General features: G+C 46.8%; 1 protein-coding gene across 1 annotated transcript in view; it reads left to right on the forward strand.

Moving 5' to 3' along the window:
* Positions 1-15,050, forward strand: part of LOC146174341 (fructose-2,6-bisphosphatase TIGAR-like) — a 30,996-nt gene extending 15,946 nt beyond the window's left edge. Inside the window, exon 6 of the mRNA XM_084585680.1 lies at positions 8,022-15,050. Within this exon, the coding sequence (XP_084441806.1) occupies positions 8,022-8,744 (723 nt within the window). The 3' untranslated portion in view covers positions 8,745-15,050. The remainder of the gene's footprint in view (positions 1-8,021) is intronic.
* The last annotated feature ends 290 nt before the right edge of the window (positions 15,051-15,340 follow it).

The following is a 15,340-nucleotide window of genomic DNA, read 5'->3' on the forward strand; positions in this document are numbered from 1 at the left end:
ATCCACAGTGGATGTGAGTGATAACTAGGCAAGAGGATCAAGGCAGAGATGCACAACCATACATGCGCTCGAGCGGTATGCAAATTGGAGCAGAGATTGATGCCACACGTGTCTCACCGCATTCCATCTAAGAATGCTCTTTAGACGGGGTGCATCTACTATTACTGCTGCTTTGTTTGATATAGAATGCCTCGACCAGTTCATGGGCTGTCGTGTCTTTTTCTCCAGCATGAGTTTCACGCAAAAAAAAAAAAATAACAGTCATAGGATTTTCTGTAACCGTGTTTTTGCTGTGCACAACTCATCGTTAAGAAAAAGCTATGCATAAGCTAGCCCAGCAAGAGATTCTTCTAAACTATTATTTTGTCTTTACTCACTTGTTCGAGATCTTGGTTTCCCTCAGGTTCGCTTCGCACATTTTCTCATCTTTTTCATTACAGGCTTTTGCAGTGGTGTGGTAGATCAGATCGTGTGCAATTCTGGTCTGCGAGGCAATGATTAATACTAAGTCAGGCAAATAGCCAATGTTTCGACCTCTTCGCCCACGAGTTGGAAAAGCCTTCATGCTGTTTAGTGCAGTGCTTCGGTAAAATTTGTTTATTGGTACAGAACTCTCGAGAAATGCTTTCTGGCAAGAAACTGGTCATTTTTTAATTTTTTGACAGGGGTGGAAGTGTTGCGCCAATTGCACCATTCTGTACCAATCTGACCTGTTGTGCCAAGCTGCTACACAATGCCAGCTTTAGCTAAGTACAGTCCCCGCTGTTGCGTTTCTGGGTTCTGCGTTCTTGTGGTCAAATCCCAGCATGACTGCCATAGGGTTCCATGTATTAGAAACTCCTCGGTTACATCATAACTTTGGGCACTTTCCCGCGTGATACGTCATGAACTGGCTCCCCAAGCGGACCTAGGTGACAAGTGAAGACGGCCATGTTTGCTTTTAAAGCAGCTTGATTTGGCTTTGCTTGGCACATCTGGCGGCCCGTGCACTGCGTCAAGCAGAGGGCATTCAGGTAGGCAGCACCATCATCGTCAGCAGCAGTGGGTTTTCTTTTCTTTTTTTTTTTTTTTCCGTCTTTATTCTTCCTTGTGAAATGAGTGCTAATGCGGCTGTCGTCAATGCATTGTTTCGAAAAGAAGTGACATCGAAGCAAACGCCCGATCCTTCAACATCCAAGACCGCTCCAAGGCCAACGTCACCCGCATCAATATGGACCTCGGTGGGGGCTGTGGGGTCGTAGTGGCGAAGGATTGATGGTGAAGTCAAAAGATGGCGTAATGGGGTGAATGCTTCGTCACAGTCGGCCAACCACACAGTTAAGTCACTGTTCCCCCGAGTAGCTTTGTCAGGTGCAATTGTAGAAGCAAAATTCCGTACGAAGCGCTGAAAATACAAGCATAAACCTATGAAGCTTCGAAGTTGCTTGAGCAAGACCAGTTTACGAAACTCCGCCACTGCGCGCAGCTCGACAAGATCAGCGCGAACACCTTCCTTAGAGACGATGTGCCCCAAAAGGGTCAACTCCCGGGCACCGAAGTGACACTTGAGATTCAATTGTAGGCCGGCGTTAGTAAGACAAACCAAAACTTGCCGCAAGCGCTCTAGGTGCGTAGCGAAGTCGTAGGAAAACACAACAATGTCATCCAAGTAGCAGAGGCAAATGTGCCACTTGAACTTCCGCAAGATGTTATCCATCATCCTCTCAAATGTGGCGGACGCATTGCACAGACCGAAGGGCATCACATTAATTTCATAGAGGCTATCAGGTGTCACAAATGTGGTCTTTCTCTGTCACAGGCAGCCATTGGCACTTGCCAGTAACCGGTACATAAATCAAGAGACGAAAAGTACTCGGCACCTTCAAAGCAATCAAGAGAGTCGTCTATACACTTAAGGGGGTAATTGTTCTTGGGGGTAACTTTTTTGAGGCGCCAGTAATCGATATAAAAGCTAATTGAACCATCTCTCTTCTTTACTAGCACCACTGATGAAGACCAGGGGTTTTGAGATGGGTGGATTACACCACATTGTAGCATGTTCTCAACTTGTTCACTGACACACGATAGGGTGTCGAAAAGACGAGTTAGAGCCGGTCTGAATGTGATGTGCGACTGTTAAAGTGCGATCGAGAGGTGTGTGGGCGGCGTCGAAAGCGGAATGAAACTTCTGTAAAAGGGCCACAAGCTGTGTCCAGTAGATGGAAGAAAGAGCATCATCGATAGCGGTTCGGACGAAGTCATCTGGCAACGAATCAGACGTCGGATTGGACTGCAGGGCATAGATGTAGTTACTACGGTAGGTCTTGGAGATGTCCAGGTACGGGAGAGGGTGGGCTGGTTGAATAGAACTGGGAGATTCACCACGTAGCAGAGCAAGAGGACGCGAAGACGGATTATAGATGAGTAAGTGCGTGAAGCCACCGTGCATCGAGAACAGCAGATGGCAGCAGCAGGTGCTTGCGATGGATGAAGGACGCAGATGGCATACATAAAAAATTGGCTGTGGATTAGCTCTGGTTAAACCAGGTTGAATCGCGTTAGCAATACCTCTATGACTGCGCTTATGGTTCAGCATGTAGTGTACCTCATGGTGTAGCTTGAGATGTTAAAGCGGGGCATTATATGTGGGCTGGCAGGAGCTGTCAACTTGGGTCTCTCGTTTCACTTGGAACGGTTATGTCAGAATCAGCCTGCCAGGACTCTGGCATTCACGTTACCTCTATAGGTCACTAAGGCACGTTCTTACGGTTCGGTTAAAGCCGTGTTCGGCTCGGTTGCGACTCAAGGTCAAACGTGGCCCTTCCCGGGACTACGCAACGGGCTGAAATCTGGCACAGTATTCATACCTGCCGGGTCTCCCAAATCTTGATGCTTTTGTATGATTGTACAACCAAAACAGAAATCTTCCGGAAACGCTCCCACATTTAGCCAAATCCTTTTTTTAGCCTGGCGACATAGCTCCAAGGCTATCTACTGCTTGACACCGATTGGCATCGTGATCAGTGAAAGGTCTAAAAAGCATAGCCGGCCATGCGCAGTAGTTAAAACTGCCAGAACTACTTTCACTTTGCTGTTTGAGACTGTAGCGCCGCCACCACTTGGGGCGGTTCAGGTGTGGCGCTAAGGTCGGGTTTTGTCTAAAGTTCCAGTGGCTTAATTTCTGCCTATAATGTTTCTACACTAACACCGGTTTTTGCTTAGGCAACTTCCGTGCTTACTTGTTTTCTTTGTTACGTTTGGTTTGGTTTGTGGGGTTTAACGTTCCAAAGCGACTAAGGCTATGAGGGACGCCGTAGTGAAGGACTCCGGAAATTTCGACCACCTGGGGTTCTTTAATGTGCACTGGCATCGCTTAGCACTCGGGTGCTTTGCTTTTCGCCTCCATCGAAAAGCGGCCGCCGAGGCCGGGATTTGATCCTGCCTCCTTGGGAACAGTAGTCGAGCGCCGTAATCACTGCGCCACCCCGGCGGGGTAGTGTTCTTTGTTATCTTCGGCAGCTCAGTTGCATGGTCTAATGCAGTTTCCAAGAGGTGTGCGTTGTGTGTTGTTTAGTGCCGCGTTAACATAGTCTTTGGCCATGGCGCTAAGCAAAGAGCGCAAGAAATATCTCCAAGTCGTCCTAAGACAGTATACTGTTGAGTTTGGATGTACTGTGCCGTCTCAGAAAAGCGAGCATCATGCGTTTTGCACAGTTTGCAATTGTGACATCAGCATCTCGCACGGCGGCAGAACGCACTTGGCTACGCACATTTCGTCGAAGAAGCACTCAAGCAACCTTCAGTGCCAAGACAAGCAACAGCGTCTCCAAGATTTCTTCGGTGCACAAGATGACAGCGATGTCATCAGTGCGGAGTGCTTGTTTACTGATTTCTTGTTGGCGCTTAACGTCCCACTGAGCGCCTCTGAGCATGTGGGACATCTGTTGCGCAAAATGTTCCCAAAGTCTGACGTTGCGAAGCACTACGCATGTTCTAGAACCAAAACGACAGCTATTGTTGGTGAAATGGCGCGTCACGCACAAGAGAGCATGGTGAGTGCCCTGAAAAAGAGTGTGTTTTCAGTTGCCGTGGATGGCAGTAAATACAGCCAAGCGCAGCTGTACCCGATCATGGTTACGTATTTTGTTGAAGAATTGGGCATAATTGATACCAAACTTCTTGCGCTGAGCACCCTAGAGGGCCAGTCAACTGGGCGCAATATCGCCAGATTGCTGATAGATACTCTGAATTCCTTGGACATACCATAATCTAACTGCATAGCTTTTGGCTCTGACAATGCCAACGTCATGCTGGGAAAAAAACATGGCGTAGCGGCAGCGTTGACTGAAGCCCATGAAAACGTTATTATAATTGGCTGTCCGTGCCATTTGATCAACATTGCAGCAGAAAAAGCGGCATGTTGTTTCCCAGCGAAGGTGGACGAAATCCTAGTAGATATTTTTTTTTTATTTGGAAGAAAGTGCAAAAAGAAAAGCTGCCCTTAAACATTTCCAAGAAATGCCTAACGTTGAGTACCGAAAAATTCTGAACCACGCGCCAACCCAATAACTGTCGCTTGGGAAATGCCTAGAAAGGTTAATAAATCAATGGGGACCTCTGTTGAGTTTTTTTCCTTCATGAGGTGAAAAAAGAAGCCGCAAGTGCGCAATTTCTGTCATACTACCAAATTCTAAAGACTCCACTGGTGTCGGCGCAAAGTACAGAACTGGGACACATGCCGTGCAAATTGAAGAGAAAGAAGGCAGCAGGTGCTGCACCAGTGGCAGTGAAAAAGGCTAAGGCCACTGATATGGTGGACCAGAGTAGGCCACCATGCATAACACGGGAAGAGAGGATGTTTCAGTTTTCGAGCTCGGACCTCAACAAAGCGTGCTGTCTTTTTTTGAATAACACCATTTCTGTCTTTGAGGCATTTAACTGTCGGCTGCAGTCTCAAGCTCCTCAAATGCACGCACTGCAATCTTTACTTTTTGGGCTTCTTAAAAACCTCCTTTCAAGGTTTGTGCAGCCACGCCTTCTAAAGGAACACAAGGACCTACTTACAATTGATTACCATGACAAAGATGGACAGAAGGATGATGAAGACATTATGGTGGGACTGGAAGCCAAACGCATTGTTCAGAAACTCAAGCCAAGTCAGCAAGAACAATTTTATGTAGCTGTTCGGAAATACATGATCGCTGCATGCAATTATATTCGCCTCAAATTCCTTTTGGCTGACAATGCAGTAATTAATTCTAGAGTCGCAGATCTGAAATCCATCGACACTATGTCCTTTCAGAATGTGCTTTTCTTTGTGGAGCGGTTTCCGGTCTTACTGCCACTAAAGCAGCAAGAGTTGAAAGACCAAGCTTTGAATTCTCTGGAAATGGAATTTGTCATACTTCAGGCGTGTGACATTCCCCAAGATGTGCTGCAAGAGGAACGTGCTGACAGGCAGTAGAGCGCCATCTTCCAGCTGAAAGGCGCAGATGGGCAAAAGAAATTTAGCCGTATCTCAGCAGTAATGCTTGGAATCCTCTGTATACCACACAGCAATGCTGAATGTGAGAGGCAGGTAAAAAAAAATCGCACCCGGTTCAGATCATCTATGTCCGACACAACCCTCGGTCACATTCTTTTGGCTAAATGTCTCAGAGGCGAACACTGTTACTCTCGGCAGTACTCAAAGGAATTTCTGAAAAAGGCAGCATCTGCCACATCGGAGATTCCCCAACAGTGAGCAGTGATGTGGCACGTCAGTGGTTTTCAAACAAAATGCACCCAGTTCCCGCTCTTTTGAACCAAATAAAAACTCATTCAATATAAATGCCTAGTAACTCCTTCATTCCCCCCCCCCCCTCCCCGGTCCAATGAGATCTCTCTAATGCCTTTTCTGTGAACCTGGCAGGTATGAGTATTGCTAACTCAATAAAACAGTAACGGCTGACACGGCAGGACATGAAAGAGGCACAAGGGTGCAAGCCTCTGGTGCTACGTTGACGTCTTCAGTGATGGTGAGCTTTTAAGGACACGCTGAACAGTTGTCGGCGGGCAGTGCATCGCAGAGTGCAGGAAATTTTACTTCAGCTTGGTGCAATCGGTCACTGTGTTAGTTTTGGACAAGAAATCTCATCCAAAGGTCACGTCATGTGAACAAGACGACAAAACTGTGAACTTGACACTGTAGAAAAGGCCGTCAATGACGACACGTGCTGTACATACTGCTAAAGGTGCAATCCTCTCTTCACTAGCAGTGCGGAGCGACAAACCGTGAAATCACATAACATTTTATAATCGTCGGCAAAGTTGCTCATGAATCACTTACACTGCAGCACCCGTATCAACCAGCGCACATACAGACAGACCTTCGATAGAGATCACTATAATGTTCGCGGGCAAAATATGCGGCCTTGAGCTTTTCGCAGAGCATACAGTTCTTGCCTCAGGAACCGCAGAACTCAGTTTCCCTCATCAGCATGTGGTGGTCGCCGGCACATTGGTGACAGTGACCGCCCACGTGGAGAAGGAGAACGATGGATTGTATACAGACTGTTCTGTGGCGTACGCAGGAGAAGAGGGGGCAGAAAGAAACAGCAGTGGGGAGTAATCAGAAAACGCAGGCTCGGGAGGCTTGGCCATGCGACGACGACACCGACGGGCCACATGTCCAGGGTAACCACAATAGTAGTAGCAAATTGGGCGATTGTCCGAAGTACGCCAAGGGTTGTAATAGCGCTGAATGGGAGGATGAAGCGGAGCCGTTCGAGGAAGCGGTGCATGGCGTAGGACAGGCTGCATGGGTAGTAACAGCTCAGGCGGAGGCCGCGCAGCCACAGCCCCGTTGGTCAAAGGGGCTGGAACAGAAGGTTGGCTATACCGTACTGGTGCTCCGAAGTAATGAAAGGAACGACAGAAGGAACTTCAGGATGCGCGGGAAGGGCTTCTGTGACATGTTCGCGGATGATTTGCTGCAGCTTCGGAACCAAAGGAGAGGGAGCGTCAGGACGCTGGTAAATGAGGGATAGTTGACTGGCAACTTCTTCTCGAACATACTGCTTTATTGTTTGCAGCAAGGTCTACTGTTCTGCGTCAAATGTTAAAGCTGCAAGTGGCTGCGGGTATGAGAGTGAAAAATGAGGGATGTTACGGCACTTGCATTATTCATCAAAGTTTTGGCATGCGTTGATAACATCGACGACGACTGCTGGATTTCTGGCCAGAAGCATCTGGAACGCGTAATCGTCATTCCTTGCAAAATGTGACCAGTCTTGGCGCGTTCTGGAATTGAAGCGTCCATGCGCTTGCACAGGTCTACAAAATCTTCAATATAACTTGCAAAATTCTCGCCAAGAAGCTGTGCACAGCCGTTGCTCAGCGTTCAGCTTGCGCACTGCAGGCTGGCCGAAGGTATCGGCAAAACTAATCTTGACAGCAGGCCATGATGTGATATCGGCCTCGTGGTTGCGGAGCCACAGGTTTGCAACGTCCACTAGGTAGAATATGACATTACTGAATTTTCGGTCGTCATCCCATTGGTTGTAAGCACTGACCCACTCATATGAGGCCAGCCAGTCTTCCACGTCGTGGTCGCCGGTTTCGCTGAAAATAGGTGGATCCCTATGACGCTAAGCTCCAGTGCAGATGACGGGGGACGAAGGGCCAGTTGGACTAGGGGTGCTAGTGTTGATCATGGCTGTTGTCGGGACTATGCAGTTGCGGAGCTCCAGGGCGGCAGGAATCCTCACCTCCATCAAATGCTGAGTATTTTAACAGGGAATATAACCCTCTGTAAGCTGCATGGCGAATAACAATAACACAGCCAGTCTAGGCACACACAAGCTAGCTCAAGCAGCTCAGCGGCACTTTGTCGTTCTCATCCTCGTCTTCGTGATATCCTCTCATAGCTCACTACAAAAGTTTCACATCACCCTGCAGAGTCATTTAGCAGGGGTCATATTTTTGGTTATTATTGACTGATTGATGTCTTCATGTCATGTCTGGTAGTTCACATATACTGATTGATTTTTTTACTTTTACAGGTCCGGCAACGTGCCGTCGCCTTCTTCGATGACCTCTGCCAGCTGCTTCGCGGAGCGCCACCTACCGAGGACCTGGAGAACCTGAGCCCCAGCAAGCGCAAGCGTGAAGACCAACCTTCCCTGAGCAGTTCTCCTGCCTTCCTACCTTCCCACAACTCCCCATCGTCGGCAACGACAACGCCCACGTTTGCCGATGAGTTCATCCGCGCCACACTCGGTCCTGGCGTCACTGCAGCGGCAGCGGACGACGGCAGCGTCGCTGCCGACCCAGCACCCAACGTCTCTCTCTCGCCGCTCGTGGAACAGTGGCCCCCAGACCCACCGCGCAAGCTGTCCGCGTGCAGCTCATCGGACGACGGTGACTTCGCGGGAGGCGGAGGTGCGTTGCTGGCCAGTGTCCTGGTAGTGAGCCACGGTGCCCTCCTCCGCGAGATGGTGCGGCACCTGGTCGAGGACTTGGGCTGTTGCGTGCCGGGTGGTCGATGCCAGGCGCTGCGCATCAGCCCCAACGCGGGTATCTCCAAGTTCACTGTGTCGGGACCGCGCGACCGGCCCCGCGTTGTCTGCCACCTGATCCACGACAGGCAGCACCTGATGGGCGGCAGCGCGTGCCCCTTCCTGAGTCAAGGCGTTGCGGGAATAGAGGTCCGGCGCGACTCATCGACGCCGCGGCGGCGAGAGGCACAGCCAGCGGGCCTATCAGCGGACGCGACTGCGCTGTAGTGGGATAGACGGGAAGTGGAACTGTTGCAAAGCCCTGCGCTCTGTCTCGCTGTGACGCTGCCGTGCTGTAGGAGCCAGAGCTGACACAAGCCATGCGGTTATAAAATTCACAATGGCAGATTAGGTAACTACGTTACCATTACCATGTCTGCTCCTGTTAACCGCTGCTTGCATTTGTGTGCAGGTAGAACTATTACAACAGGGAACATGTGAGCATGCGCCTATAGACAGTACGGTATTTATAATAATACGCAGTTTTCACGCTTGGTTTGGCATGGCCTCGGGCACTTACTGGCCACACCAGTTATTTGACAACAGCGTAAAACTGCATCGTGTAGTTTAACGCGGGCGGGAAGCTAACCAAGTTCTCAAAAGCTGTCCGCAGATCTCGCCCTGCTTGCCTCAGTCAAAGGCATTGCAAGAACGATCTGCACTGTAGTCTTAATGCAAGCATACTGTGCTTCAAATGCAGTGCTAACACCTCTGGGGCTGAACTGTAGCCACTCAAGTCAAGTGAGTCAAATGCAAACCAGTTTAGGCCTAATGACCATCCAGCATGTGTCACGTTCCTGTAGTATGTGCGCCCCTTAACATTGGGGCAGCATTCTGTGTATCTGTAATATCAAACTGTTTCACACCCTTCGAGTTCAGTATATCCGGAATTGACTGTATTGTTGCTAGTCTTAAGCGCTACCGATATTTGTTTACCCACAGAATCACTATTGAAGGCGCAGTGTGAACATAAGTCGATGCAAGCTGATTCCTTGCCTCCAACTGTTCCGAACAATCAAAGCCTACCCAGTCAAAAAAGCGGTCGTATTTGCTTTTGAGAAACGGCAGTTCAGGAATAGCGTGTGTAACTACCTTGCACCTTGAAACAGCACCTCAGTATGCCTGCCTGGTGCATTGCTTTCTGGAGCTTAACGGCATGGAGGTGCAATGGGGTATACATCCATTTGTGGTTTGTAATTTATTGATTTATAGGCTGTCTATGTATCGGAAGTTTGTGCGAAGACTTATGCAGGGACTGACTGGTCACGTGCTGCTTCGCTAAACGTCTTGCAAACTGCATTGCTGATCTGTCACGATTCTGCTGTGGCTTCCACAGCTATGCACAGTTCCGGCGAGACAGAGTGTTTCAGGGTGAGGACTGTTGTGGCCTGTCTCGACACCTATGTGCGAGTAGCATGGTTTTTCTACGTTTTACTTTTTTTTTCCTCCAGTCCGTGTGTGTCACGTGGAAGCAGTATTTTGCACCTTTCCTGTGCGGACTCTAAGGCGTCGCAGGTGAAGAAAGTGTGCAAGGCGGTGTGGGTGTGGTGCCGTGTTGTTGTTCTGCCTCGCACTCTTTTTCCCTCCTCCCGTTTTTTTTTTCTTTTTCGTGCTGGGGAACATTCTCGACAGAACGGCGCGTGTCGCGCCTTCTCGCGTTTTGCCAGCGGCTAGCCAACATCGCAACTGGCGGCAAACCAAGACCAATCTGTGAAAGCTTTTGTGATCGATTGTTCTGGTATTTTCAGGGACCGGTCTGACATTCGTGTCTGCCATCTTTCTTTTCACGGGTGGGGGCCTCCGAAGCAAGCGGCACGTTTAGGCGTCAGACATTTTTGTCGAGCTTGACGTTAGTTAAAATTAAAGGCAAACAAAGGGATTGTTGTGAAAGTTGAGTGCCGACGAAACTTCTACTGGTATTTCTTCCTCAACTTCCACCATTACTGCAACAGTTGCATATTTCTTTCTTTTTCTGTGTTTGTGGAGGAGGTGGCAAAAACCCCATCTTTCTTTCGGGCAAGCTCTGCAAGCTTCTTAACTTTTGGGAAAATGCTTTCTCCTGCCTTTTAGCTAGTTGTGGAAAAAAAAGCTTCCGCCGAAAACTTATGAACGCTGCTGCGGGAAATGTGGAGTGCACGTTTCTCTTTTTGGTTATCATCAACCCAGTTTCCAAACGCCACTTCTATTGCCATGTGTCACTGGGCTATTTGCGTGTCATTTTGCATAGCAAAGCGCACGCACGTGGCATTAAACTGGTTGCACACTGTTTTCCATTCACATTAGACTGCTCAGCTTGACTTGGCTTGGCTTGGCTTAGCTTAGCTTGTGGAGCACACCTAAAAGGGCACTGCGATGTGTTTTACCACCCATTATTGTGGTTCAGCGGATTCTGAGTGCACTCTGGAAACAAGGGCAGAAAGATTGATTGAAATCAGGGCATGCAAACGAAAGGTATTCCACTTGCAAAGCTCTAAATAAAGAGGTAAGATGAAAATATGTTTCACGCATCTCTTCAAGGACATTTCATGGTCTGGCAGGGGTGACTGACTGCACGAACGAATGCCCTCATCGTGTCTTTGATGAGAGAATTGAAATGCTGCAACCAGTTTTGTAGCTGAAACATTATCTCCCATTCATTTTTTTTCTCTCCCTCTCCCTAAATTTTTGGCCAAGGTGTGTCAGACTGCTAAGTAATATGTCTTGGAATAGTGATGCTCTCCTTTATAGCAGTTTGAAACAACATGAGTGTCTCATCTAACATAATTTTTGTTTAGTTTTCATTCACTACTGCGGCTTCTTTCCAGTTCTTATCCGAACCGAAACTTCACGGCATTTGGAGACTTGGTATTTATAATCCTTTTCTTGACTCCGAGGGAGCAAAGTTCAAACTGGTTGTGCAGCCAGCAAGGCAGATTGCGCCCAATCCGTCTTCTGTCTCCTTTTCACGCTGCGTTTCGACACTGTCAGATTAAAACTAGCTTTTGTAGAAGCGTTCAAAATAATGCCTATCCTTATTTCGGTATTTTCCTTTAGCCTTCATGCATCGCAGTGTCATACACTACGTATAGAGAAAATGAAACCCGAATACTGGGAGAAAGTCTAAGCTCACGAAACGGGAATCAGTCTTGTTTGGTGAAACTTCTTTCCTGACCTCATCACTTTACTCAGGTTTTACAGTAAAAGGAACAAGTTTTTATCGCCTCACTAGGTTCCTTGCTTCTGCTGTAATTGCGGTCTTTTTTTCTTTTATAAGAGTTTCAATCACAACTCTTCATCCCCCATTGTCATATGTGCTTTCAAGCAGTGTAACGTGAGGTGCCAATGCTTTTTTATTCTTTTTTAACTTGATCTCATTGCTTAAGGAATGTGTTATTTCGTGTTCTGCTCTTTGAGTTTTGCACAAAAAGAAAAGTATCTGTGAAATTTCTGTTTGTTTCTTTTTTCCTTCCTAATAGAAGGTGACCGGATCACAGGCTGTAGTCGTTATTGGAGAATCGGGGAGAGCACATGCAAGGTTGTCTCTGTATTGTTTTTGGCCGTCCCGAACATTCTTTCCTTGTGCATTAGCCTTTCTTGGCACTTGTAGAAGAGTTTGAGGCTCGATATTTAGTCACTGCAGTGCTCTAGGGCGTTTTATGATGTGTCGGTAACATCTGTTGACTCACCTAGTTGTTGTTGTTGGTTTTTTTTTTTCTCTCTTTTTTGTTTTTGTTTTTTGCATACTTTCATACCTGACAACAAGAAGGAAAACCAACGGCCTTAAGTGCTTAGAGTTTAAGGTTCCTAATATTAACGATGCTGGCTTAAAGACGGTTAAGTTTCAGTGGCCCTAGTTCCGAACTTTCATCCCCTTGATGGTTGACCTTTGTCAGTGTGAACGATTAGCCAAAGGGACAGAAAGGATTGGACATTCAGTAAATGCTGTTAAGACAAAAGCCTTTAAGTGCTCATACTCGCAGTGACCGTTTGTCTGTTACATCCAAATGCTTAAAGGCTGTAAAAGCTGACAGCTGACATGTCCAAGCACTTGCTGGACGTAGGGCTTCCTGACATTACTTTTGGCAGGAGCTGCCAACTCGGGCCTCTCCTTTAATATGGGAGGGTGATATCAGAATCAGCCTGCCAGAAACCTTTGCATTCACATTATCCCTAGGCCATGCAGGCACGTTGATACTGCTTGGTTAGAGAGGGGCTTTATACGTTAGCTGGTAGCTTACACTATCGCGTCATCATGAAGGTGGGAGTGAAAACAGAGAGAAAGAGGTGCCGTAATGGAAGGCGTCGGACCACTGCACTAGAGGCTTTCGCCTCATCGCAGTTTAGTGATCTAAAGTGCCCCCTAGAATTTTTTCTTCAAGCCTCTGTAGAGCCAGTTTGGGGATTTCATTTTAATACATTTAATCTCGAACACTGTGTGGCAGGAAGGAGTTCTCGCAAGGCTTGCCACTAACGGAACAGCTGTTTGTTTATTCAAACGCTTTCATAAAGTAGCTTAATGCTAAAGTACCATAGTTTCCTTGGAACGGCCTCCACATTCACTGATCACAACATTATTTTTTTACTAGTAAACGGAAACATAGTTCTGCAGTGTTTTTCTTTTCTACACCAACTTCTGTTTTTTTTATATATGTCACCTATAATCTTATTTTCATATATATTCAGTTTTTATTAGGATATGCTATTAATTCATTGTACGTCTAATGCTTCCAGATGGAAAAACTGTCCAGCCTTTTGCATACATGACGCATTGTCACGCAGCATCATGGCAATGTTATAAAGGGTGACAGGAGACTGTTTTCTTGATCGTAAATGGCTTTTAATAAAAGTGCTTCGTCAAGGGGGACCGGAAGGGACACTGAGAGGAGTTCCACGCAATTTTGTTCTTTGTGGAAATTCATTTTGTGGTTTATTTCTGCTGTGACAAATACCTTTAGAGATGTAAAAAAAAAATAAAAATTTCTTGTTGATCAACTGAAGCTCGTAGTGTCTAGGCGGACTCCGTGATTGCTGTTCTCGGCTGAATGGCAGTGCAAGGCAGTCTCCAAGTTGTGTGTCTGAATAACCTAACCTTTTTGGCATGTACAGTTCAGTTCCACAATCATTGGGTGAGGTAAACACCTGTATTTGATCTTTCCTTGCTCCTTTTAGGCATTTTAATTGTGCCGTTTCGAGTGGGAGTAGCGTCTCTATCATTAAAGTGCGGCACTCTGTGAGCCAACCGGAAGCAGTCTTCTGGAACCCTTTAGTGCAACATATCACACATCCTAACCTGTTGGAAGATATGCTTCTGCCAGTCATCAATCCTTTTGATGCTTGTAAAATCGATTTTCTTTTTTTTTTTGTCACTGTACGCTGGCTCTTGGTGAATTAACGCCGAGAAACTCTACACAGGTTCGTGCAACATTGTCATCGTGGCACGATGCGTATAACAGTTACAGTGTGGATATGTCTCGTCGACAACATGCAAAGTTATAGATCTTTCGGGTTGTTAACACGGACTTTCTGGTTTATTTCGAGGTTTCTTTTTCATTTGTTCACAATTGTGACGAAATAGGACATGAAGCATCACTTACGTGTAGGATATGTCCGGGTCATGTACAATTGCTGTCGTTTAATATATCGAAAGGTAGTGCTCTCTCACTTGCGGTTTCTTCTGAAAACTCTTCATTGATCTTAAAGCTTCCCTTTGTTGCCAGGTGCTTATGTTGTCCAAAAGAAAGTGTGCATGCAATGTTCAGCATGTGGTGCTGGCCATTTCGAAATGCCCTCGTGTGACTGTTCTCTGTGTGGAGAAAATGTGTTAGTTTTTCTAATCGTGAAGCAGTACCTTCCGATGTTCTTTTGGCAGTATTACGGCAGTAAAAAAAAACAACAAAGCTTTGTTGGGGTTGCTGGTTTTTGCTATGATAGCATGATATTGAGTTTTTGCGTACTTCCTGAACACTGCTGTTTTGTTTATTTCGCAGTTAATTTTCACTTTTGTGTGCGCGATTTCTGGCTTTGAAAACTTCGTCCACTGGAAGGCATGTTCATTCCTTCTCTTTTTTGCGAGAGTTCAATTTTCAAGGTTCTTTGTATGTTCCCAGTTAAATCTCCTGTTGTTTTGGTTGTCCGAAGATGTCAAATTTGTGTGGCTGTTGTTATTATGAAGACATCTAGAAATGCGCCATTGTAACTTTGGGACATTTCTCTTGGCGAAAGCAAAGCAGCGAGTGGAATGGTTTGTTTGTACTACTTGTATACATCAACAACGGCCCATCTCTGCCTGGTTCTGTGAGGGTAGATCCCACTGTTGAAGAGGTGTATCGTGATAATGCAGAACGCACGATTGGAGCATTCGATTGGTGGTGACGATCTCTGATCTGTCCGTCTGGCAAAGCAATAAAAGCGGTTGTACAGATTGCAGCCGCTTTCTGTTGTGTGCATGCAAAGGACTTGATTGGCATTGCGTGCTAGAATCCTCTTCCATTACGGGACAGAAAGGACTTAATGAAAGCCAGGTGTCTGCTGTTCTTACTTCTTCTTTTTTTTTTTCCCCTGACGAATGTGGTGTGTAGATTGAAAAATATGACGTTGTTATGTGTTAGCTTGTTGTGTGGATTACGAGGATTTGTCAGATCCAAACAGTGCGAGTGTCTGTCTTAATATCATACTTACTTCCCTCGTGCTGTCTTTCTTTGTTGAGCCAGGAGAGAAGTGATTTGGGCTTGTTGTTCGGTCGTGATGAGATGTGAAAGGCAAAGACATAAGGACAACAGCAGACAAGTTGATGAAATGAGCGCAGACTTTGAATGTTAGCACTCGTTCCAGCTCTGCCGTCCTTT

The sequence above is a fragment of the Amblyomma maculatum genome, chromosome 11 (assembly GCF_055883805.1).
Source record: "Amblyomma maculatum isolate TAMU_Amacu chromosome 11, ASM5588380v1, whole genome shotgun sequence".
NCBI lineage: Eukaryota > Metazoa > Arthropoda > Arachnida > Ixodida > Ixodidae > Amblyomma > Amblyomma maculatum.